The 14460-nt window shown below is 50.5% G+C and overlaps 1 protein-coding gene across 1 annotated transcript in view; it reads left to right on the forward strand.

The window, feature by feature from the left end:
- The window catches only part of OSBPL2 (oxysterol binding protein like 2), a 61693-nt gene that overhangs the window by 14016 nt on the left and 33217 nt on the right, over positions 1-14460 (forward strand). Inside the window, 1 exon segment of the mRNA XM_075571416.1 lies at positions 10849-11012. Within this exon segment, the coding sequence (XP_075427531.1) occupies positions 10976-11012 (37 nt within the window). The 5' untranslated portion in view covers positions 10849-10975.

A 14460-nucleotide genomic window follows, 5' to 3' on the forward strand; every position in this document is an offset into this window, starting at 1 on the left:
GCGTGTCCTACCTCTGGGTGAGGATGAAGGGAAGGGGTTGAGAGGATGAAAGTGCGTGCGTGTGCGTGCGTGTGCGTGCGTGTGCGTGCGTGTGCGTGCGTGCGTGCGCGTGCGTGCGCGTGCGTGCGTGTGCGTGCGTTCTAAGTGACCCTGCATTTTGTCACATATTATATTTAGATTTTTATCATTTTGCATGAATGAAAGACTTTAGAGAGACAAAAGGCCAAGAAGTCTCCCTCCGTACACGTGTGCTCTGCACACACCCTTTTATTTATTTATTTTAAATGAGTCACCAGAAAAGAATCTGCTGATTGGTCCCAAGTTGGTCATTTAGAAGGAATCTCGGACAACCTGTTTGTGATACTTTGCGTTGGTCACAATGTGTCGGACACAGGTTATTCTTCTACCTTATTTCTTAGGACACCCAAGTGAAGATGTTTCCCTTTGCTAGAGAAGACATTGGTATTCTAAAGTACTGCACCCCCCCCCCCACAGGATATGGAGTACCCCCCCCCCCCCAGTATATGGAGTAACCCCCCTTTCCCCCCACAGTATATGGAGTAACCCCCCGTCCCCCCCACAGTATATGGAGTAACCCCCCTCCCCCCACAGTATATGGAGTAACCCCCCCCCCCCCCCACAGTATATGGAGTAACCCCCTCCCCCCCACAGTATATGGAGTAACCCCCCTCCCCCCACAGTATATGGAGTAACCCCCTCCCCCCCACAGTATATGGAGTAACCCCCTCCCCCCCACAGTATATGGAGTAACCCCCTCCCCCCCACAGTATATGGAGTACCCCCCCACAGTATATGGAGTACCCCCCCCCCCACAGTATATGGAGTAACACCCCCCTCCCCACAGTATATGGCGTAACACCCCCCTCCCCACAGTATATGGCGTAACACCCCCCTCCCCACAGTATATGGCGTAACACCCCCCCCCACACACACACACAGTATATGGTGTAACCTCCCCCCCCACAGTATATGGAGTAACCCCCCCCCCCCCCCACAGTATATGGAGTAACCTCCCCCCCACAGTAAACAGGCATACCTCGCATTAACGTACGCAATGGGACCGGAGCATGTATGTAAAGTGAAAATGTACTTAAAGTGAAGCACTCCCTTTTCCCCCACTTAGCGATGCACGTACTGTACTGCAATCGTCATATACGTACATAACTGATGTAAATAAGGCATTAGTAACAGGCTCTATAGTCTCCCCGCTTGCGCACAGCTTCGGTACAGGTAGGGAGCCGGTATTGCTGCTCAGGACGTGCTGACAGGCGCATGCGTGAGCTGCCGTTTGCCTATTGGGCGACATGTCCTTACTCGCGAGTGTACTTAAAGTGAGTGCCCTTAAACCGGGGTATGCCTGTATGGAGTACGGACGCTAAGGAAGACATTGCATGTACAGAGCCACGTGACTGAGATTATTTAGGCAGCATGGCTTCTGTTCTTTATACTAGATTTATGATCTACTTCTCATTGATCTCAGTTCTGACCGATGATGAAGCAAATATTTAGAAAGCTACAAACGCCGGCGTGTGTTTTACGTGTTATTACAGCGACGTGACGTGGTGCCAAGTCTGACAGCGCCTCTTTGTCTCCGGCCGAGCCGCCGCGACCCTACGCGCTAATCCGGGGACAGGAAACTAGTCACCTCACATGGGGACAGACCACAGTATCTTCTCCAGCTGACTCGAGCGGCCGGTCACGGCTTTGTGACACGCACGTGGTCTCCCGTGGAGGCCAGTTGACTGACTGATCAGTTTGCACGTGGTCTGTCTGAGAGCGCTTTGGAAGGGTCGGGGATGGGGTGTATTTGTGACACGCACGTGGTCTCCTGTTTGCACGTGGTCTGTCTGAGAGCGCTTTGGAAGGGTCGGGGATGGGGTGTATTTGTGACACGCACGTGGTCTCCTGTTTGCACGTGGTCTGTCTGAGAGCGCTTTGGAAGGGTCGGGGATGGGGTGTATTTGTGACACGCACGTGGTCTCCTGTTTGCACGTGGTCTGTCTGAGAGCGCTTTGGAAGGGTCGGGGATGGGGTGTATTTGTGACACGCACGTGGTCTCCTGTTTGCACGTGGTCTGTCTGAGAGCGCTTTGGAAGGGTCGGGGATGGGGTGTATTTGTGACACGCACGTGGTCTCCTGTTTGCACGTGGTCTGTCTGAGAGCGCTTTGGAAGGGTCGGGGATGGGGTGTATTTGTGACACGCACGTGGTCTCCTGTTTGCACGTGGTCTGTCTGAGAGCGCTTTGGAAGGGTCGGGGATGGGGTGTATTTGTGACACGCACGTGGTCTCCTGTTTGCACGTGGTCTGTCTGAGAGCGCTTTGGAAGGGTCGGGGATGGGGTGTATTTGTGACACGCACGTGGTCTCCTGTTTGCACGTGGTCTGTCTGAGAGCGCTTTGGAAGGGTCGGGATGGGGTGTATTTGTGACACGCACGTGGTCTCCTGTTTGCACGTGGTCTGTCTGAGAGCGCTTTGGAAGGGTCGGGGATGGGGTGTATTTGTGACACGCACGTGGTCTCCTGTTTGCACGTGGTCTGTCTGAGAGCGCTTTGGAAGGGTCGGGATGGGGTGTATTTGTGACAGCGCTGGAAACTCACTTCTGCGTTCTGTGTGTGTCACTGCGGCAACACAAGTTTCGCTTGTAAAGTTTTGCCAATGGGAACATGTTGCCCCCAAGAAACCTGTATGAGTCTAACTCCTATACTCCCCCCTTATTCCCTTTTAGATTGTAAGCTCTCCGGAGCAGGGCTCCCATTACCTTTTGTGTAATTTATATGTTTATATTCCCGTATTGTTCTGCGCTGTGGAATGTGTCGTCGCGTTTTTTGTGTGTGTTTAAAAATAATTTTCTTAATGTCTAGCTTCGGAGGTTACCATGGTAACCGTTGGACTGCACGAGGCTCCGGGGAGAGCCCCCTCTTTTAACCTGCCGGATAATATTCCAGATGCGTCTATCTCCTGAACAGAGCGTCAGATTTGACAAATAAGTCATTGGGCAAATAGGTCGCCTGAAGTAAGAAGAATACAAAAAAAGGGGTCGGATGAGTGTGAACTCTGCACTATCCCGACTCTGGCGTTCTGCTCAAGGATGTCTTCTTTCTACCCCCTTTGTATCTAAAGCCCTCTCCCGCCTTAAACCTTTCTCTCTGGCTGCCCCACACCTCTGGAATGCCCTTCCCCTCAGTACCCGACTTGCACCCTCTCTATCCACCTTTAAGACCCCCCTTAAAGCTGCAGTTCAGTCTTTTTTTTTTTTTTTTTTAATTTATTTTTTTTCTTCAATAGTATCATGTGTGCAATCTCTAATTACCTAAAGAACTGTATAGCTGCAGGTCAATTCGTTCTCCATGTATTGATAGGTCGAAATTTGGTGACATCATTAGAGAAGGGATCTGTTTATATTCTGCTTGTCTGTCAGTGGAAGCTCATGAATATTCATGAGCACTCCTGCACTGACATGTGCTAGAGGGAGGGCAGGGCTGACAAAGGGGTGTGCCAGGGCTTGTGACAGGACATGAAGGGGCAGTGCCTTAGCAAATGGCTGTTAAAATAGAATACAAGAAAATTGGTCTTTCAAAGTTGTTTTTTTAAAAACAGAAAATGCTAAAAGTATTTTTTCTTACTACAGAACTGATTTATTAAAAAAAAACACACATGCAGGATATTGCCTGACCTGCAGCTTTAACCCCTTACGTGCTGAAAAGACTTCCGATCGGTTTCTAGCCCCATGAGCAATGAAAATGTCCCACCTGGGAATGCCACCCATCAGCTCTGCCCTGGCAGGTACAACTTACTGTGTCATCTCACAATGAACATTTTTCTATTATATCTTCCAATGGGAAAGTTGGAGTTGGAAAATGGGGCTCCAACATGATGAGCTCCTAGGGCAGAATTTCAAACGGTAAACCCAAATAGCAACGAAAGCCCCCAAAACATCATAAAATATTACATCCAAACTGCTTGGATTGGCACTGCAACTTTCTGGCACAACCCGTGTCCTGAAGTAACACACCTCAGGGAAACAAAGAGGTTAAGGCCGCGCTTATACAGCCAGTGACGTGACGTCTTACTACAGAACTGATTTATTAAAAAACACACATGCAGGATATTGACTGAACTGCAGCTTTAAGACCCAACTTAAGACACACTTGCTTAAAGAAGCATATGAATAGCACTGTGGATATTCTGAACACACGATACATAAAGCTTGGCCCCCTGCAGACGCACTTACCAGAACTCCCTCCTACTGTCTCTGTACATTCTCCCTACCTACCAATTAGACTGTAAGCTCCTCGGGGCAGGGACACCTCTTCCTTAATGTTACTTTTATGTCTGAAGCACTTATTCCCATGATCTGTTATTTATATTATCTGTTATTTATTTGATTACCTCGTGTATTACTACTGTGAAGCGCTATGTACATTAATGGCGCTATATAAATAAAGACATACAATACAATTTAAGGATACAGTATATGGCTGTGCACTTCCAATCATTATTCTGGGAGCGCTGGCTCAAGTGATTAAAGGGAAAGGGCCCCGGTGAAAAAATAAATCTGAGTTTCTTAAAGAATAGGGAAATAGTTATTTTTTTGCCACAGATCCTCGTACCGTTTGTACCGTTTTATAGCAGGACTGGGAAGTGTCTTTCTAAAGAGAGGTTTGTTTGTAAACTGGGAAGTATGCAACTAAACCGAGCATTAGTGATACTCGCTCCCACTAGTGATGTCGCTGCAACAACTGTGTCACCAGCACCTGATTTTTTTTTTGCATGAAAAGGAGATTTTGGGGGCAGGGGCAACATTTCTTCAAAGGCAACTGTTGGCCTGGAGGCTGCAATACCCCCCCCCCCCCAACACACACGGACAGCCTTCCCCCCACACACATGTGCAGCCACACACACACACACGTGCAGCCACACACACACACACACACGTGCAGCCACACACACACACACGTGCAGCCACACACACACACACACGTGCAGCCACACACACACACACACACGCAGCCACACACACACACGCAGCCACACACACACACGCAGCCACACACACACATGCAGCCACACACACGCGCAGCCACACACACACGCGCAGCCACACACACACGCGCAGCCACACACACACACGCGCAGCCACACACACACACGTGCAGCCACACACACACGTGCAGCCACACACACACACACGTGCAGCCACACACACACACACGTGCAGCCACACACACACACACGTGCAGCCACACACACACACACACGTGCAGCCACACACACACACACGTGCAGCCACACACACGTGCAGCCACACACACACACACGTGCAGCCACACACACACGTGCAGCCACACACACACGTGCAGCCACACACACACACGTGCAGCCACACACACACACACACACACACGTGCAGCCACACACACACACACACGTGCAGCCACACACACACACACACGTGCAGCCACACACACACACACACGTGCAGCCACACACACACACACGTGCAGCCACACACACACACACACGTGCAGCCACACACACACACGTGCAGCCACACACACACACGTGCAGCCACACACACACACGTGCAGCCACACACGTGCAGTTCATTGCCCCCAGCCCATATGTGTGGACCCTCCCCCAAATACACATGTGCAGCATTACTTCCTGGTTTTTAAAGGGAATTTAAATTGGCTGTCCAAAGGAAGCTGCACTATAATTTCCTTATTGACCGGGGGGGTGGGGGGATTTGGCAGCCATTTTGTTTCCCCTGGAGGGAGATTTAAACCTAGTAAATTCACCGGTAAGTATTTCAGAAATTTTTGTGGTGTGGGGGGAGAAAGTAGCGCTGTTTACACCCCCCCAAATCCCAAAGAAGTGAAAATGTGTGTGGGATGGAGACCCCCAAAATGAGCAGAGGGGGAGGGGTTGCTGCTCAGAGTTGTGGGTGTTTGCAGGCTGCAATGCCCGACCTTGCGTGTCCCCTCGCAGAACACATCGGATAAGCTGCCGGCGGGAATGACTTGAATAAGGAAACGTAGATTTAAAGCCTAAAGAGGCTAGAAATACAAAGAATCCCGGCGCCGAAATGAACAGCGACCGTGTAAACAGGCGCGCACACGTCCGCAATCCTCCCGGGGATCGGCTCATCGCAAGGCCTTTTTATTCATTTCCTGTCAGTATTCTGGCAGCCCAATTAACCCGCTCGGCACAAGTCCGACAATGTTTACCGCCAGGAAAAAGATGAAAGCCGCCTCATTGTATCCAAAACACGAGGCAAAGCCGGCGACGCCAGCTCCGACATGGCTTATGTTTTATTATGTATTCGCTACATGGAGTGAATGTAACAAGGCAGTCACGCTAAATATTGATATTTTAGATGCCGTCTGTGAGGGGGAGAGAAGGGTTTGCAACCTGGTCCCGGCCTAGTCATAGCAGCGACCCGTCTGTAAAGTTATGTGGCGTTTTCCAACACGGAGGTTACGTTGGCCGCCTGCTGCGCAGACCTTTTTAACGCTTGCACTGCCGGAGGATCCAGAAGCCCAGCGTGTGACAGTGTAGTGGTTAAGGGTTTTTTTTAGTACATAACGTAAGATATCGTAGCACTGCCCAGGGTGGGGCCGTGATGAGGAAGACATAGGAACGTCAGAGGAGCAGTCTGTCTGTAGCATGTAATAGTGATTTTAAGGACCTGTTTTTAACTAGTGAGCTTGGAAGTGATTTATATGCTGTGTAGAGCAGAGCGGTCAAACTCGGTCCTCAAGGGTCACCAACAGGCCAGGTTTTATGGCTATCCCAGCTTCAGCACAGGCCACCGATTGGGCAATGTAACAGGGACTTATCCCTGTTTAAATTCAGCTGCCTCTAGTGGTCCGAAAAATCCAGCAGAGAGCTGGTTAATTGCAGCTAGTCAATTAACCAGCTCCACCTGGGTAATCAGAGGGTAAAAACCCACTGCTGGAGACAGACTGGGGGGGGGGGGGGGGGGGGGCTGTGCTGACAGAGGAGATCACAGCTGTGCTGACAGAGGAGATGGTGTCTTGAGCATAAAGGCTGTGCTGAGATCAAGACGCCCGGAGACCAGGCCTAGATTCCTGGACACACCGGACCCAGGAACCTGCCATAGGCTGGGCCCTCAAGGGAGCAGAAAGCGGAGACGCCGGACCAGCATACTACGATAAGACTTGCATATACATTATGCCCTGATAGTATGTTGTGTTTTGGACTGGGAACTGGCCTATCGAGCTGGTCAGAGCTAGGGCCTGTACTGTTTTAGTCTCCAAAGTGGAGTAGGCTTTCTTTAGTATGCTTTGCCTTGTTTAAAGGGACGGGCTGAATAAAGCCATGTTTTAATTTCCCCAAAACTGTCTCCGTGTGTACGTCTGCACCTGCCTCTTACAGGCCACCTTTGCTGAAGCAGGTTCTTCGACTGAGCCACCTTTGCTGAAGCAGGAATATCCATATAACCCAGCCTGTTGTTGGCCCTTGAGGACTGAGATTGATGCCCCCGGTGTAGAGGGCGTGATGTAATAAACGCAGCCCGTGATGGGAGCAAGTAAAATGGCTTTGGGGGGAAAAGTTTGGTGTCTGTATTTTATACCTACTATCTTCCTTGCGATAGAGAACTATTAACATATGTGATCCTAAGCCATTAAACTCCATACTGGCTTATATGCTAAAATATATTGGCTAGGCATACTATACAGGGCTTCCACACGAACCACTGCCTAATCTAATAAGCTAATAAAATTTAGTGCAAACTGCTTCACGCAAGTATTGAACATGGAAATCCTTTTGCTGGAGAATTAGAGGATCATATATCTAGATACTGCAGCCCCTATATACTAACCTAGTTGACCTTATACAGTACTAGGTAACTCTGCGGACATTCATCTGAGCTCACAATAGGCCAGGCAGTCATAAGTACATAATACCTACATGTACATTATATCAAAAAGGTATTACACTTTAAATAGTAGCCTCGGTATAATCACATTTTTATCTGTGTGTATTCACTGTATATATTATTATCACTGTCGCAGGAGACCCGGCATGTTTAACACCATCTGTATATTACCGGGATCCTGCATTAGGCAAAACAAGATTAGTAAAAACACATGGTTTTATATCGGTAAACCCACGTACAACAAGACGAATTACACAAGAAACCGTTAGAAATACTGTCTGGGGGGGAAATCTAGGCTTTCCTATGTGCAGGGCGCCCGCTTGGCTGAGCTTACCCTGACCGGGATATACACCCGGTTATCCTGGTCCTCTATTCGGCTTCAGTTCTCAGCCGCGGCCGCTACGTTCAATTCTCAGAACTTGGTCCTCGCGCCTGACTGGGTCTCTGCGAGGCAGACTTTCCTGGCTTCGAAACGAAGCCGGTTGCTCTGTCATTCGCAACAGAGCAACTCTGAAACGCCCGCCCTAGCTTCATTGACACAAGTCACCGGATGGTCTGGTTCTCTGCCTCGGCCGTCTCCTTACATACACTCCGTTAAGCTATCCTTAGCATGGAGGTAGGAGGAGCGACCAATCAGAGCGTGGGAACTCTATCCCACTAGCCAATAGAAACAGGGCCCCGTCTCTTGGCTGATGTCAAAGGAGGGGGCGAGTGAAGCCGGCTCGGGATGCCCTGTGGGCGGGACATATGAATTGACCAATGGGAAACGCACCAACATTCTGCTGCTTCCCCCAGTAAACCCATTGCCACCTACTGGGCAGGCTCACTAAGTCTGGCAGACCCGAGTGTCCTCCCCACAGGGGGCCTCTGTTCTCACGACTCAGTACTCCGCTCTACCCCGTCCACGTAGCACCCCGACGCCTCTCAACATCCCGTCTCCTCTTTGAACTACGGACTCTATGCAGACTTGCTGGCACCTTAAGCAGATGCCCGGGCGGACTGCAGAGAGCCTTATAGTAAATGTATAAAACATATTTTAATACATGGGAGACTCATGACTGTAAGGAATATAGGACTGAGATATTGGGGCTCGAAAACCAGGTGTCGGGGGGACACGGAGCAGCCCCATTTTTAATTCAATTTGCGTACCGGCAAATCATGCCTGCTCTCCGGGTAGAATTAAGGTACTGCCGGTAGCTCCGGCCCCCGAACTCCTGCAAACAAAATAATTGCAATCTTCCTCAAATATCCCACCGAAAACTTACACACAGCGAGTTTCATGAGTGGGGTAAAGGGAACATGGAAAGTGGAAAAGCGGGGTCACTTTAACTTTTCATGCAAAGATACCTGGCCCCTGGCTTATAGGGCTGGGTAGCTGCCGGGGGCCCCAAGGGCAACCAGAGGGCTTAACCTTTATTAGGAAGCCTGGTTACCCTTACCCGTCACAATCACTTTATTAATTTCTGTTTTATCAAACATTCTGACTTTATTTTAAAGCATACCTAATAAAGGTGTAAATATGAATAAATTCACTATTACAATTCTGCGGTGCGAGAGTGCAGCATACAGAGATTCTTGGTTCTTTTGCTAATGATCTCTTTTCTTGGGAATACATAAACCGTTGCCCTGGAAGACCCCTGCGGACGTTCCCGTCGATGTATAAGATGAGCGAGGAGAGACGGCGTGCATGACTGACACGCGTGAATTATTCTATTTACAGAAACTTCAAACCGTTCCAGCCCGTTCCTCCGGCACGCTTGGCACCGGCTGAGCGTAATCTGCATGCTTGTTGCCAATTAAATTTGGGATCTGTCACCAATCTGAAATCTTTTAATACCGGACCCGGAACTTATTATATGGAACCGGGAGCTAACTTTGTGCCAGGCTCCTGCCTGGAAAGGGTTTTCTTTTTACCTCCCAAATCCCGGCGCACCTGATTTCTTTTCAGAATGCATCAATCGGCGCCATGCGTCCCGTTTATCCCATCACTGCTCACTTTGCCTCTTCCCCAGTGCCCCGCTTATATAAATGGATTGGTTACGATGTCGCCGGGGGCTCCGCTGGGATCGGTGTCGGACTCCTGTGCCTCGTTAAGGGTAGAAGCTGGTATACTTTACAATGAGGCGTAACGGGTTGTCCCCTCTGGCAGCCAGGTTGTTTATTTCCCAGTAACCTCTCTGTTCTCCGTTACTGCGCCTGGCTTCTGCTCTCTGTAGCTGTGTAGCACAATCGTGTGACCAGGGTCTTGCCTTTGGGGTAAATATTGGGTCAGCAGTTTATGTGGGAAGTCAGGTCAACTATGTTTCCTGCTTAAGATATCCCACCCCCTGCTCTGCAAACTATAACCGCAATACCCCTTGGCTCATAAATGTATTTATTTCTACCGCTTAGAAATCCCTTTCCTGCTTTCTTCCGCAATGTCGGCCTCTTTTTCTTAATCCCGTCGTGGCGTTTTTTGCCTCCCAGGGAAATTAAAATGGCTGCCGCCAGCCACACACTAAAAGGTCAGGTTGCCACAGTAACAGCTGCTACTAGGGTAATAAAAGATGAGGGAAAAACGATTTGAAAAGCAAGGCATTGATTTAGCACAATATAAAGTACGTTATGACCTCGGTTTAGATGAGGCAGGAGATCGGTGCTTACACATTCTGCAGTATAGAACGGTGCCGAGCGTGACACACGCCTGCTACCTTCTAAAGCCTTTTCTCTGGGGGCACAAAGCTGTCCCCCTCTGAAACCACAACTGCGAGGAGTCTTAAACACACGAGTTTATCGTTACCGTGCAAAGTCAACATGGCAGACCTGGAAAGGGTCTGGGCTTTTGTGTCACGGTAACAACGTCACGTCTCCCTGCTGTGGCAAGACGTTGGCCCCCGTGAAAATGTAAAATCCGTGCAAACGTCTCCGCCCTTCTTCTTCCCAGGTCTCGGGGTGATTATTGGAAGGTCTCGGACAACTATCGCCCCCCCACATACCAACCGGCGTGACCTTTGCAGCCGGAGAAGATGCAGTAAGGTTAGACGTAGAAACGAGAGATCCATCAGTGAACGATGAACAGCGAGGAGGAGTTTTACGATGCAGTTACAGGTAAACAAACCGCTCTGGGCAGGTGTGTGTGTGTGTCTGGAGAGAGCAGTTACCGCTTGCTAGCAGCGATGGCTAATTACCCTTCTGCGTCCTTATTTAACAGCGTTGAGTTATTCTGCAGGTCTCCGGAGGTCAGAGGATCGGAGGAAAGTTGGGCACGCTACACCGGTTTGTGCGTGAAATGTCAGACACTCGCTAATCAAGGAGAACATATAATCTAAAGCAATTTCTAGACGTGAGAGGCCCCCGTGTGTACACACGTGCCATCCGGCTAGAAATGTTTATCTTTAATTCCCAGCGCGATGTTCATTATGAAGCGATGGTTATTCCAGCGGTTGATGTAGTCAGAAAAGTAGCCGCATTGAGCCAGATTAACATAACGGGAAGATATTTATTTTAATTCTTGGGGCCAACATCTTTTGGGTTACTTTAGAAAGGTTGCTATAGTATTTTATGCTATAAAACACATTTGTTTTTGTAGAGAAAGCGGGGCTCTAGGATGGTGAATAATTTTATTTTGTTAAAGGCGTAGGTAGAAAACGGCTTCTGCTTCTGAAAAGGGGCCGCACATTACACATCCCCGCACGGTCATCTGGTAAATGCCGGCGTTCTGGGGAATCCTGGCCCACTATTTCTTACACTGGCAGAGGAGCGGGCAGTATGGTATCAGCGCAGGAGAGGAGCAGGCAGTACTGTATTTATCAGCGCAGGAGAGGAGCGGGCAGTACTGTATGTATCAGCGCAGGAGAGGAGCGGGCAGTACTGTATTTATCAGCGCAGGAGAGGAGCGGGCAGTACTGTATGTATCAGCACAGGAGAGGAGCGGGCAGTACTGTATGTATCAGCGCAGGAGAGGAGCGGGCAGTACTGTATGTATCAGCGCAGGAGAGGAGCGGGCAGTACTGTATTTATCAGCGCAGGAGAGGAGCGGGCAGTACTGTATTTATCAGCGCAGGAGAGGAGCGGGCAGTACTGTATTTATCAGCGCAGGAGAGGAGCGGGCAGTACTGTATTTATCAGCGCAGGAGAGGAGCGGGCAGTACTGTATGTATCAGCGCAGGAGAGGAGCGGGCAGTACTGTATGTATCAGCGCAGGAGAGGAGCGGGCAGTACTGTATGTATCAGCGCAGGAGAGGAGCGGGCAGTACTGTATTTATCAGCGCAGGAGAGGAGCGGGCAGTACTGTATGTATCAGCACAGGAGAGGAGCGGGCAGTACTGTATGTATCAGCGCAGGAGAGGAGCGGGCAGTACTGTATGTATCAGCGCAGGAGAGGAGCGGGCAGTACTGTATGTATCAGCACAGGAGAGGAGCGGGCAGTACTGTATTTATCAGCGCAGGAGAGGAGCGGGCAGTACTGTATTTATCAGCGCAGGAGAGGAGCGGGCAGTACTGTATTTATCAGCGCAGGAGAGGAGCGGGCAGAACTGTATTTATCAGCACAGGAGAGGAGCGGGCAGTACTGTATTTATCAGCACAGGAGAGGAGCGGGCAGTACTGTATTTATCAGCGCAGGAGGGGAGCGGGCAGTACTGTATGTATCAGCGCAGGAGAGGAGCGGGCAGTACTGTATGTATCAGTGCAGGAGAGGAGCGGGCAGTACTGTATGTATCAGCACAGGAGAGGAGCGGGCAGTACTGTATGTATCAACGCAGGAGAGGAGCGGGCAGTACTGTATTTATCAGCGCAGGAGAGGAGCGGGCAGTACTGTATGTATCAGCGCAGGAGGGGAGCGGGCAGTACTGTATTTATCAGCGCAGGAGAGGAGCGGGCAGTACTGTATGTATCAGCGCAGGAGAGGAGCGGCAGTACTGTATTTATCAGCGCAGGAGAGGAGCGGGCAGTACTGTATGTATCAGCACAGGAGAGGAGCGGGCAGTACTGTATGTATCAGCACAGGAGAGGAGCGGGCAGTACTGTATGTATCAGCACAGGAGAGGAGCGGGCAGTACTGTATGTATCAGCACAGGAGAGGAGCGGGCAGTACTGTATTTATCAGCGCAGGAGAGGAGCGGGCAGTACTGTATTTATCAGCGCAGGAGAGGAGCGGGCAGTACTGTATTTATCAGCGCAGGAGAGGAGCGGGCAGAACTGTATTTATCAGCGCAGGAGAGGAGCGCGCAGTACTGTATTTATCAGCGCAGGAGGGCAGCGGGCAGTACTGTATTTATCAGCGCAGGAGAGGAGCGGGCAGTACTGTATGTATCAGCACAGGAGAGGAGCGGGCAGTACTGTATGTGTCAGCACAGGAGAGGAGCGGGCAGTACTGTATGTATCAGCGCAGGAGAGGAGCGGGCAGTACTGTATTTATCAGCGCAGGAGGGGAGCGGGCAGTACTGTATTTATCAGCGCAGGAGGGCAGCGGGCAGTACTGTATTTATCAGCGCAGGAGAGGAGCGGGCAGTACTGTATTTATCAGCGCAGGAGAGGAGCGGGCAGTACTGTTTATATCAGCGCAGGAGAGGAGCGGGCAGTACTGTATTTATCAGTGCGGGAGAGGAGCGGGCAGTACTGTTTATATCAGCACAGGAGAGGAGCGGGCAGTACTGTATTTATCAGTGCGGGAGAGGAGCGGGCAGTACTGTATATCCGTGCAGGAGAGGAGCGGGCAGTACTGTATTTATCAGCACAGGAGAGGAGCGGGCAGTACTGTATGTATCAGCGCAGGAGAGGAGCGGCAGTACTGTATGTATCAGCGCAGGAGAGGAGCGGGCAGTACTGTATTTATCAGCGCAGGAGAGGAGCGGGCAGTACTGTATGTATCAGCACAGGAGAGGAGCGGGCAGTACTGTATGTATCAGCACAGGAGAGGAGCGGGCAGTACTGTATGTATCAGCACAGGAGAGGAGCGGGCAGTACTGTATGTATCAGCGCAGGAGAGGAGCGGGCAGTACTGTATTTATCAGCGCAGGAGAGGAGCGGGCAGTACTGTATGTATCAGCGCAGGAGAGGAGCGGGCAGTACTGTATGTATCAGCACAGGAGAGGAGGGGGCAGTACTGTATTTATCAGCGCAGGAGAGGAGCGGGCAGTACTGTATGTATCAGCGCAGGAGAGGAGCGGCAGTACTGTATTTATCAGCGCAGGAGAGGAGCGGGCAGTACTGTATGTATCAGCACAGGAGAGGAGCGGGCAGTACTGTATGTATCAGCACAAGAGAGGAGCGGGCAGTACTGTATGTATCAGCACAGGAGAGGAGCGGGCAGTACTGTATTTATCAGCGCAGGAGAGGAGCGGGCAGTACTGTATGTATCAGCGCAGGAGAGGAGCGGCAGTACTGTATTTATCAGCGCAGGAGAGGAGCGGGCAGTACTGTATGTATCAGCACAGGAGAGGAGCGGGCAGTACTGTATGTATCAGCACAGGAGAGGAGCGGGCAGTACTGTATGTATCAGCACAGGAGAGGAGCGGGCAGTACTGTATTTATCAGCGCAGGAGAGGAGCGGGCA

Source organism: Ascaphus truei, chromosome 15 (assembly GCF_040206685.1).
Source record: "Ascaphus truei isolate aAscTru1 chromosome 15, aAscTru1.hap1, whole genome shotgun sequence".
Lineage (NCBI taxonomy): Eukaryota > Metazoa > Chordata > Amphibia > Anura > Ascaphidae > Ascaphus > Ascaphus truei.